The 12,036-nt window shown below is 49.4% G+C and overlaps 1 protein-coding gene across 6 annotated transcripts in view; it reads right to left on the bottom strand.

Annotated features, from left to right (window-relative positions):
• ABCB6 (ATP binding cassette subfamily B member 6 (LAN blood group)) overlaps positions 1-12,036 on the bottom strand; it is a 268,844-nt gene that overhangs the window by 63,445 nt on the left and 193,363 nt on the right. For all 6 annotated transcript variants that reach the window (XM_086954420.1, XM_086954421.1, XM_086954415.1 and 3 more), the window contains one exon: positions 2,297-2,406. In XM_086954420.1, the coding sequence (XP_086810546.1) occupies positions 2,297-2,406 (110 nt within the window). The remainder of the gene's footprint in view (positions 1-2,296; positions 2,407-12,036) is intronic.

The raw sequence follows: 12,036 nt of genomic DNA, 5'->3' as shown, positions 1-12,036 counted from the left end.
ACCGAACCCCTGTGCACAGCGCCGGCTTGCAGTTGCAAAGGCCTCTTGAGGGTCTTCTTGGATTTTAGCAGGTTCCCCTGATTGTTTGGGGCCTGCCCTGACTCCCCTGCTTGTGGTGAGTCACCTGAACCTTGCTGGTCCAGACACTGCACCTTTGTCGCTTTCCACGTTGTTTGGAGTTGCCAAGGCTTGTTGGTGCTCCCAACCGACACTGACCCCTCAACTCTCGACATACGACGTGGGACAGCTTGTGAACGGCTCCTGGTCTTCCACAGCATAGCCTGGTCCACAGAGCTGCAGCTCCAAGGTCACTGTCAACTGTCTAGCAACACCTGACATAGGTGGGCATCATCTTCCGTGCCTCCTGGTCACTCCAGAGTGGCATAGACTCTGTCCCCACTACTTGTAGGTACCTCTCAACTTCAATCCACCTTTGGGATCCACCGGACACTTTCACCTTCCCCAGCAGCGGCATCTTCCTGAAGTCCTCAATTGAGATCGACAGCAGTTTCCGACGCCACTTCACACCTATGCACCCGGCTTCCCTGATGTAGGTATCTTGGTTCCTAGGGTGTCCACGGGTGGGGCGGCTCTCCAGCCTTCTGTCTTCCACGGGATTTCTTCAGGGTCCTGTTAAAGGTCCCTCTTCTTTAAATTTGAAACCACAACTTCCTTAAGAGCAGGGTGCAGGTGTCTGCATTGGAAGACCAGGAACATGGGTGTCTCTGTGCTGGAAGAGCAGGGTGCAGCCGTCTAAACTGGAAAGCCGAAGCACAGGTGTCCTGCAATGGAAAGATAGGGTTCAGGTGTCTGAACTGGGAGAGCAGGGGGACAGTTTCCTGTGCACTGGGAGAGAAGGGGGCGCAGGTTCCTGTGCACTAAGAGAGCAGGGACACAGGTGCCTATGCATGGGGAGAGCAGGGGCACAGGTGCCTGTGCATGGGGAGAGCAGGGGCACAGTTTCCTGTGCACTGTGAGAGCAGGGGCACAGTTTCCTGTGGACTGGGAGAGAGGGACACATGTTCCTGTGCACTAAGAGAGCAGGGGCACAGGTTCCGGTGCACTGGGAGAGCAGGGGCACAGGTTCCTGTGCACGGGGAGAGCAGGGGCACAGGTTCCTGTGCACGGGGAGAGCAGGGTCACAGGTTCCTGTGCACTAGGGGAGCAGGGGCACAGGTTCTTGAGTACTGGGAGAGCAGGGGCACCGTTTCCTGTGCACTGGGAGAGCAGGGGCACATGTTCCCGTGCAAGGAAAGAGATGGAGCACAGGTTCCTGTGCACGGGGAGATCATGGGCACAGGTTCTTGTGCACTGAGGGAGCAGGGGTACAGGTTCCTGTGCACAGAGGGTGCAAAGACACAGGTTCTTGTGCACAGGGGGAGCAGGGACACAGGTTCCTGTGCACTGGGGGAGCAGGGGCACAGGTTCTTGTGCAATGGGGGAGCCTGGGCACAGTTTCCTATGCACTGGGGGAGCGGGGGCACAGCCTGTGCACTGGGGGAGCAGGGGCACAGGTTCCTATGCACTGGGGGTGCAGGGGCACATTTTCCTGCGCACGCAGAGGCTAGGTTCCTGTGCACTGGGGACGCAGGGGCACAGGTTCCTGTGCATTGGGAGGGCAGGGGGCACAGGTTCCTGTGCACTGGGAGAGCAGGGGCACAGGTTCATGTGCAAGAGAAGAGATGGGGCACAGGTTCATGTGCAAGGGAAGAGATGGGGCACAGGTTCCTGTGCACGGGGAGATCATGGGCACAGGTTCCTGTGCACTAGGGGAGCAGGGGCACAGGTTCTTGTGCACTGGGGGAGCAGGGACACAGGTTCCTGTGCACTGGGGGAGCCTGGGCACAGGTTCCTGTGCCCCGGGAGGGCAGGAGGCACAGGTTCCTGTGCACTAGGGGAGCAGGGGCACAGGTTCTTGTGCACTGGGGGAGCAGGGTCACAGGTTCCTGTGCACCGGGGGAGCAGGGACACAGGTTCTTGTGCAATGGGGGAGCCTGGGCACAGGTTCCTGTGCACTGGGGGAGCAGGGACACAGGTTCCTGTGCACTGGGGGAGCAGGGGCACAGGTTCCTGTGCACTGGGGGAGCAGGGGCACATTTTCCTGCGCACTGCGCAAGCAGAGGCAGAGGTTCCTGTGCACTGGGGGCGCAGGGGCACAGGGGGCACAGGTTCCTGTGCACTGGGAGAGCAGGGGCACAGGTTCATCTGCATTGGGGGAGTGGGTGGGGGAGAGTCACAGCTGTGTCTGCACAGGGAGCAAATATGCACATTTCTCAATAGCCACAAAACGTGTTACCGTCTCAAAGTTGAGCAGCGAGTCCACGGCCCTGGATTTCGCCTGGTTGTCAAGAGTGTTCATGTCCCGGCGATACTTGGTTCTCCATTCAGTGATCACGATAGTGAGACCTGGGGAGAGAGGGAAAGAAAGGAGACACTCGAGCAGCAAACATAGAAGTGTCTAGGCGCTATAGGGTAGAGAGGGGCGCACCAGGGCAGCACAAGTGACACTCACATCCACAGGGGAGGCACAGAGACACACATACTGTCAGAGAGGTGTTTACACGGAATATCGAAACCAACAATATTGTGGGACACAATACAGTGTAATGCCTGTGGAGTACAAAAACATTGTGAAGGTAAGTTTCCATTAGACCTGGGTGGAGTTCACAGAGTTTTGCTACGCAACTATCAAACTCCACAAAATGATCAAAACACTGCCGCACTCATGCGGAGTGTTTGTCCCGTGCTGAAAAACCAGCGCAAACTGTGCCAGCACAGCGCTGCGTAGATGTTCTACGCAAGCGCCAGCTACCGCAACACGAACGGAAGGTTTCTCAACACGAGCGGAAGGTTTCTCAACACGAGCGGAAGGTTTCTCAACACGAGCGGTGGAGCCATCCGCGACCGCCCGCATTGAGATATCTCGCCGGGAGGTGGTCCCCACGAGCGGTGGAGCCATCCGTGATCGCCCGCATTGAGGTATCTCGCCGGGAGGTGGTCTGGCGTAAGATTTTCCCTCTGATCCGCTGAGTTTATCGGAACTCCACGTTCTACATGGAGTGGGAAAAACTCTGTGAACGGAGCAGAATTTCACACCTATGCCTAGTTTCTATAGATAAGCAACATTTTACTATAAATAACCACAAATATGTACCTTGATGATATATATCGCTACGGTTCATAGATGTGGAGTTAAGAATAGTAAATCTATACTTCACTATGTGCACCTACCTCCTCAATATTTTTGACACAATATTCTGTCCATATGATATTTCTGGTTCCCATATTCTGTCACTGATCCATCAGAGACGCATCACACGGGGACTTGCCTAGGGACAGCAATGTAGGCAGCACAGTACCTACTAGGGGAGAAACATACACAGGGCACAGCAGAGACAACACATGTTGTTAAAGAGCATGTATGATGTGTGTGAGAGGGAAGGTGTAAATCTGGGAACATGCGCATCACGGGAAGAAACAAAACACAGACAAGAAACACATACCACGAAGGAGGACATCAAACACAAAACGAAGGGAGATTTAGTAATGTTTCTGCATTTTGTATGTGAAGTGTGTGAATTCTATTTGCCGTAGGGACCACGTCTTCTTTGTACAGGGAGTATATGATGGAGGTTCTGTACACGTGGGCAAAGGTCCACCTGTTTCCCTGGTCTGGAATGATGGTTTGCCCAAGCTGACGGCCGCCAACCATGGTGCCTCCTGCAAGCTCTTCAACTTAATTCCCATCTTTTCTCTTATCTGCCCCCCCCTATCAACTTATCAAGTTCTAGTGCCAAGATACCTTTGGGTGAATGTGCACCTTCACTCACTCAGAGAGCTGAACGTTCACGGATGACTAATACGTTATTCTTAATGTCACAAGTTGTAATCCTATCAAGGAAGCCCCCCCCCGGCTTCAGAGGTAAGCAAATTGAGTAACACAAATTGTGAAACTGTAACTACTATTAATGTTCCTATTATTGAGAGACAACCACTGGTGTTTCTTCCCATCGACTGAGCCTGTCAGCATGGATATGGAATCAATCACAAAACAGGTATCCCCTGCCTAATGTAGACAGTCACTCCTCAAAAGAAGCCTTGCTAGTAAAAGGAAAATGTCCTTATTTCTTAGGTGGACCCTGGACCGCTCGAGTAGTGGCATCCTTCATAATCGGGTCTCATTCTGGTACCTATAAACCAGGATGGGATTGACCATATCTCAGGGAGCCCTTTGAATATTTATTCGTCGGATTAACTACAAAGATAAAAAATAGCTCAAACCACCTTCAGTTTCCCTTTAATTAACTTCTGATAGGTACAGTTGAAAACAACTTACAAAAAAGGGAATTCAGATATAATGGTCCCATGACTCCTAACTCTTAGTCGACATGTTTCAGCCCTTCAATTATGGGCTTGATCCCAGTGGCAAAGAAATCCACCTCTCTGCAGGCATTCTCAGCAACCACCGCACCCTAACCCACAACAACCACTACTTGTGTCGGGACCGCCACTCTTGAAACAAGCATTTGCAATGCAATAGGTCTCGCATTTGCGAGAGTTTGAGCTATTGGTATTGTAAATGACAATGCTTTTTATTTATGTGTTTTGAAAACGTGCAAGCGGTGTTTATAGTCCTTGCTTACGAGAAGCAAGGCATGCAGTTACTGCGCCTCTTTTACTGTCAGCCTTGCTTCTATAAGTACAAAGTGCATATTTACAAACCGTTTTTAAGTTTTCAAAACACATAAATAAAAGGCGTTGTCATTTACAATGCCAATAGCTCAAACTCTCGCAAATGCGAGACCTATTGCATTGCAAATGCTTATTATGATTGGCAGGGAAGGATGCTAGGTTCGAGATTTTCCTCTTTATGTTTGGACAGGAGGAAAGGACATAAATCAATCAGTCTGGATATTGAGGTACGATCATGAAGAACCAGCAGACAAAACAAGGTATGAGAAAGGTGAGGTGGCATTGTGAAGCCCGAGTGCTGGTGACAAAACTAAGATGGGGGGGCAGAGGCGTGGAAGAGAAGAAAGGCCAATCCAAATTCTCCAGTCGTTAGAGGGTTGCGATAGTGTAGAAGAAAAATGTAGAGGTCCAGAGGACATTGGTAACTGCTACATGCAAATAGCAGTGAGAAATAAAAAAGTAGGGTAAGATTGTATCACTTCTCATATTTATATTTTTCTAAAAGTGGTCATCCTACTTTGTAGGGGTACGTAATTTCAAACTCTACATTGCTATGTAGAATATGGTCTTTTGTTAGTATGAAGGGTTTTGATCTTTTGTACATAGAGTATTTTTGACTGAAATTTAATTTGTCTCCAAATGTTGTGCGTCTTGACAAGTTGCATCTAACCTTAACCAAGCCGGACTGGGTTTGCACTTTAAGTATTGGTAAATGTATAAATACAGTTGTTTCGCTGGGTTCTTTAAGAGCAGGAAGCCTAGATATAGAATAGGTGGTGACTGTAGGTCATAGGAGGGTGACTGGCCCTATCCCCTCCCCACATTGCATGCAATGAAACAGTAGAACAAACAGCTGTGTAGCCACCTTGAAGTAAAGGGCACATTAATTAATTCTAGCATGAAATATATATATTTGGCACAATACCATGCTTAAGGCATGGTCTTCACTCACCAACATAATAAAAGCCAGCCCTGGCGAGTTCACTCGGCAGCACCTTGTCCTTTGGCCAGCCGTTAACAGAGTACTCCTGCTTCCATTTGCATGCCATGTCTGGACGCGCTGCCTTGTTTAATCTAGAGGCCTCTGGGCCCATACTCTGAGGTTTACCCCTCCGGTCTGGACTTCCACCCACTGGCTGCTGCTTGGGTATGTTGCTCACTTCCCTGCCCATGACAAAGTGGCAGTACGGGATGCACTTCCGGTGTTCCTGCATGGCACTTACCTGAAAGATCCTGCATTTCAGAATGCCACCACAGGAGAAGCACTGGACCCGGTCCTTGGGCCCCACGTAAAATAAGCAGCATTGCCCAGCTCTGCGTGAAATGCCACACAAGCGGATGGCCACCTTTCGAAGGACCTCAGTCTGTTGATCGCGCGCTTCATCTGATCTCGCGTGCAGTCTTTGTTCCTCGCGCCAGCTTGCAGGTTCTCGTAGGTCTTCCCAAGGTACTTGAGCACAGAGAGGAAACCATCAGATTCGAATGAGTTGGAGGAGCGACGCCAGGCACCTCGAGGGGCATCTGGCCGACAGCTTACGCTCAATATGAGAAAGTTGGGGTGCCTCAAGTTTTGGGGTGCCAGGCAGGATTCCTTCACACCAGTGGCGGGTATGCTGCAGTGCCCAGTGAATTATCCAAGGAGGCTAATTTAGTCTCTATGTTGGTTCCGACAGTGGGAATATACACAGGTCCTAAAATAAAAAGCTGAGGGAGCCCAGTGGGTTGGAGAAGCGAGGAGGGAAGTCTGGCAGGAGTCCACCCGGCCATCGTGAATGCCGCATAGTGCGGCCGGAGCAGGATTTCAGGCGTGGCTCCTGTGAGTAAGACGTAGCCCCGCGTGTTGCTGCGCCAGTGACCGGGTCTAGAGGCGAGTCCCCCCCCTGCCATTGAGGAGCCAGCCTGGGAGCAGCGCAGAGTCCCCACAATAGCCGGTGAGTGGGGTTGAGCAGGAGGCATGCAGGGCGCCGTGCCTGGACAGGAAATGTGCACACGTATGGTGCGAGCAGGAGTTGTGATAAAGCCGCTAGCCGTAAGCGCACATCTCCTGTCTGTCATACTCTCCAGAATTGACTATTTAACGCCCTTTACCTTTGACTGGGGGTAGCCCAATTAAATAAACTTCAGGCCATCCAAAACTCTGCAGCTAGAGTACTGCTTGGGCTGCCAAGATACCATCCTACCTCTGCAGCTATAAAAAAATCTTCATTGGCTCCCAGTGTGCAGACGGATAGAATTCAAGTCACTCTGTTTAGTGCACAAGGCCCTTTTCGGAGAGGGTGCAAAAGAGGTGCAGGTTCTCTTTTCGCATTACGTCCATTCCTGGACTCTAAGATCCTCATCTCTCGGTCTTCTACAAGTTCCAAAGATAAAAAGAGCACGCTGTGTAGGAAAGCGCTTTTCATTCCTGGCGTCAAAACTCTGGAACACACTTCCACTGCATATCAGAAGCCTGTCCAATAGATATGCTTTTAGGAAGGGAATCAAAACCTGGCTCTTTCCTTAAAGCCAACAGAATATAGGCATAGTCGTTGTTCCACTCTAACACAGCGCCAAGACGCCTCAGCATTAGTGCGCTTTACAAGCACAATCAGTCAGTCAGTCAGTCAGTCAGTCTGTTAAGCTTCAGCACAGTCAATGTGCACGCGTACGGCTTGTGGCGTTATTACAACTCCTGCTCGCACCATACGCGTGCATATCTCCTGTCCAGGACTTGCCGTACGCGTGCACCTGTCCTGTCCCCACTCGCAATGCAAGTCGGCAACAATAGATCTCGCCTAGGGAGCAGCGCATGGTGCTGCATTACTAGGCGAGACCTAAGAAGGGGATTTTGTTGTTTTCCTATGGAGGTGCTTGCAAAAATGCCCCATGCCTCCTTTTATTGAGAAGTTTAAATATAAGGAGATACAACTTATAGATGAGGCTCTAGCCTCCCACAAGTGACCCCAAGTTCAGCTAAGTACTGACCTTCGGGTACCAGTACTTGGTACTCGTCTTACAGTTATGGAGAGGTCCTGTAACATCAGCAGAGAGAAGACACTTTGACAGGACTCTACCGATGTGCCCCCAACATTCTGAAAAGACCCTGCTGGAAAGATGAGAGGCTGCACGATGGGAGCTGCCCCTAACCTGAAGACTGGAGGTGAAGAGCTGAGGCCCAGGTTTCAACTTGGGTGGGATGCTGAATAAGGGTTTGGGGCGGGGTAGAAAACAATTACACCCCTCCACCCCTCCTAAGCCCCCCCCACCACCACCACTCAGGTGCTCCGGGCAGGTTGTCGAGTTAAAGGGGACAGGTGGTCAACCGGCTAGTGGCCAAGGGTGGCTTGGCGAGATTTCCTGTACTTCAAACAGTAGCAGCCATTATTAACCCCTCCTTTTCCTTTTGACAGGGGTGCACACGGGCCCTGTCCCACTCCTGTGTCATTCATAGATACCCCTGGGCCTTCTTGACCCATTTCAAAGTCCAAAAGCCATGCTCGGTTTCCCTCTTGCTAAGGGACTCAACACTTGCTCTTTGGCATGCGGCTTCAGCCCTACCGTGACTACAGTTGTATGGTTTCCTAGACTTCAAAGCATTATGTCCTCGTTTTCAATGGGTGCAAACTTACAGTATGGGTGACTTTGTATCACCGCTGTGCTACATGACAGCAAGAAATCTAGACATTGACCAGCCAGCCAAAAATAAAGGACCCGGTCATTGGTAATCTTACTTTGGGGCCAACTTTTGGTATTGGTCCATTTCCCACAGCTCAAACCCAGTACCCTTGGGGAGTCAAGTTTACAAAGGGAATCTTACAGTACAATAGTATAGAGAAACATAGTAGACACATTCACTATAATGGACTGTCAATCACACACAATAGGAGACGCACATGTTAGAAAATGTCAAATGCAAAGGGGTGACACAGACAGAGCTTGGGGGATGCTGTAACAGGAGAGACAGGTAGGAGGATGAATATGTACCAGACGACAAAAGAATGGAGAGACACATCATACACAGATTGCATGTACAAAATATGCACAAAGGGAGACACTCCGATGGATAAAAGATGTGGAAGATCATTAGTAAGTGTGGCAATATACCAACAAGTGACAAGACACGTACACAAGATATGGAGACACGCAAACCTCACATAAGCTTTTCAACTTTATCTCCCTGGTGCTAAACCATGCTTGTCTACATCCAACATTAAATCACAACCTCTATCTGACAAGCACTCTCCTTCCTTAACAATAATTACACACAATAATCTGAGGTCCCAATCACTACAGTATCAAAGTACAAGGCAGACAAACCCAGAAAATGATTCCAGAGGAAACAAACCTGCAGAGGATGATGAAGGGCACACATCGCTACCAGTGAGTTACCCGTCTGGAACCCAGGGTCTTCTCCTATAAACTCATCGACTTTATGCTCGTCTTCGACCATTGACAGTGCTCTGCTGCATTTTGGCTAAGTTAGAGCTATAGAAACACCACCCTAAATACATACATAATACCTACATATCAACGGAGGAGTTCAGTTAAGAGCCCCATCATTGCGTCCACTGGCTCAAAGCTTCCTCTTTGCGACCAAGCGAACAAGAGTTACCTCCATCAACATTATAATCTGGAGAATGAAAATTGGGCAGGAGCAGAAGGATCCAAGAAACAGACCAGCTGTTCATGTTTCAAGGAGCTTCGGTGAGGCAGAACATGACGTAATCTCCTAGGTAGGTAGCTGCGGACATAGTCATCTTAGAAACAAGGAACTGCTCTACTTAGAAGCAGTTAACGTAAGGGAGTCAGATCCTGGATGGGACTGGCTGTAAGGATTCTGAGCAATGACAGTTTCCAAGGGTGTCTCCTTTCCCAGTCTGTGCTCAGTGTGCCAGGGCTGCTGCCTGTGTTGCCAGGGCTGGGGCAGACTATTGACTATCTCAGGTTATTGCTCTCATAGGTCCAGATCTCAGGCAGCAGATCTGTTCATCTAATACATAGGGCTATGATGTAAGTTTTGGCACTGTGACAATCCGCAAAGCATACACTGACGCGGTATATTGCCATATGCAACAGACAAACTTTTATGACTGCTTCCATGTTAACTGCTGCATGTGAAGCACATGTTGATTCTCCATTTGCCTCCATGCCCTGGTGAAACACACACTGCCACGCCAGTTTTCAATATAAAGATTGTTTCACATCTATATTAGCCAATGGCCATCCACTGTGCAAACCAAGTGAATGGATGGTCAAATATCTATCAAGCAGACATATCAGTTTGTTTAATACTGAGGCTAATCCTTGTATGACTGCTGCAAAGACCGCAAGGGCACTAATGTTAACAACGCTTTCTAGGGCAATAGCGCTGAGGGCTACTAGAGAGTAGTTGTACACTCAACGTCACCAAAGATTGGGTTAGCGTCCCACCCACATCAATTGAAAGCCCTCCGCCTCCACTCCACCTCCCTTCACTTCGGAGCCTCCATGCCAGGAGGAATACCAAGGGTGTATGTGGGATGGTGCCACCGTTACCTTTGCCCTAGAAGCGCCAGGCTTTTGTTTCTTTTCTATCAACCCAACACCGACCCACCCACACTGACTACCAGCCGCGTCAACCGGATCTGCAGTCATTTTTCTGGCACCGCCAGACTCGCTCCATGGATAAATAAGAAACTTCCCAGCAGTATCCTTCTGTACGCTCAACGCCTCAAGACATACTTCAAGTTCTGAAATGCTTCTAAGGTTTCATCATGTTTTATTATTTTCGAGCATCCCACGATACATTTTTGATCAATCTTTGAGACCGAAGTGTCGATATCTTCAGAGTCACTTACCTAGGCCAGTTCCCATAAACACGCCCAAACGCCAAGAACTGAAATTGAGCCAAGCTAACCAGCAGCTCCAATGGGCAAACAGCAAAGTCTTAAGAGCTTTCTGAAACAGAGAAAGCTGAGAGGTAGAGTGTAGTTTAAAGGGAAAGGCGCTCCAGTTTTTAGCAAAAGATCGGCTGCCTTGATATGCTCAATAGACTTAGGACCTGCAAGTAGATTGGCTGAGGAAGATCTGAGAGACAGCGTTGGTGCTACCAATGACACAAGGGCAGCCGTTATTGCAAGGCACTAAAGCAGATGCATAAACTCTTAAACGCTGTGTGCTTAGGAACAGGAAGCCAGTGGAGACCACAAACGTGGCCAGAGATGAAAGAACAGCGCAGCAACTTAAGAGGCAATCGAGCTGCTGCATTTTGATCCAGCGTGGGTGGGTGGTCACAGAAGGAAGCCCCAAATAAGAGTCTTCCATTAATAGTCACGGCCCCACCTGTGGTTGGAGTATTGAATACCGAGTATACCGAAAGATGAGATAGGATCTTTTTAAAGGTCCTCAAGAGGGGGTCGAAACTCGTGCTATATGTAGTTTAAAAGTACGTTCATAATCAAAGTAATCCCAGGATTCTTCACTGATCCACTTGGGAGGGGACATGCTCCAGGGTGTTCACGAGAAAGTTGAAGATCAAATATACTGTTCCGCACTTAGGAAAGCATCACTCACAGTTGGCCTCTTTCTCGGTCAGAAATGTAACCTCGACTATAATACCTACCTCCCTCGAACATGGAATTGTCATGTGTCAACTGAAAAAACTAACACTGAACCCACTAAGTTGAAACATTGTCCTATTTATTTTCTCCTTCTGTAAGTTAAGATTCTAAAGATATCCATCAACTCCGAGCTCACCTGCTTCTTGGAGGAGGCTGCTGCCCTTGGTCCCGCTCAGTCGGGCCTCCATCCGGCTCACAGTACAGAGACATTCCTGATCACTGCTTAGAGTGACATTAGGTTAGAGCTCGAAGGTGGAAATGCCTCCCCCTTGATTCTCTTGAACCTCTCAGCTGTATTTGACACCACTGACCCTCCACTAGCGCTGCATAAGTTCCCGGGATGGAGGCCAACGCTCTTCTCTGGAGTGCATTCATTTGTTTATTTGTGTTAGGGAACAGGCTCCCTGCCAGCTTTTAATCCCATTTTTATTTCAAATTCAAAACTCTGCAATGCGGTGCCCGCCGCCTTCTCCCCGAGTCTCGCTATTTTCAATGCTACGGTTGCTCCACTGGTGTCACCGTTTGGATCCTTCTGCATCTCTTTGAAGGCCCCAAAGTTTGGTCGGTCTCAGATGACCGTCCGTCAAAGCCTGAAGGACTCATGCTGCAGACTGAAGGTCAGCTAGCTCACCCACCTAATTGTGATGAAGACCCCTATTTTGGACGCGTCCCTCTGTATGGAACACTGCCCACTGCTTGCGTAATCTGGTCACCACCATCAAAGCAGAACACTTGACTCTGCTTCACTCTTTCCCATCAGGATGAC

Source organism: Lissotriton vulgaris, chromosome 2_1 (genome assembly GCF_964263255.1).
Source record: "Lissotriton vulgaris chromosome 2_1, aLisVul1.2, whole genome shotgun sequence".
In the NCBI taxonomy this organism is placed as follows: Eukaryota; Metazoa; Chordata; class Amphibia; order Caudata; family Salamandridae; genus Lissotriton; species Lissotriton vulgaris.
The sequence above is the reverse complement of the archived record's forward strand: the minus strand, read 5'-3'. Positions and strand labels throughout refer to the sequence as shown.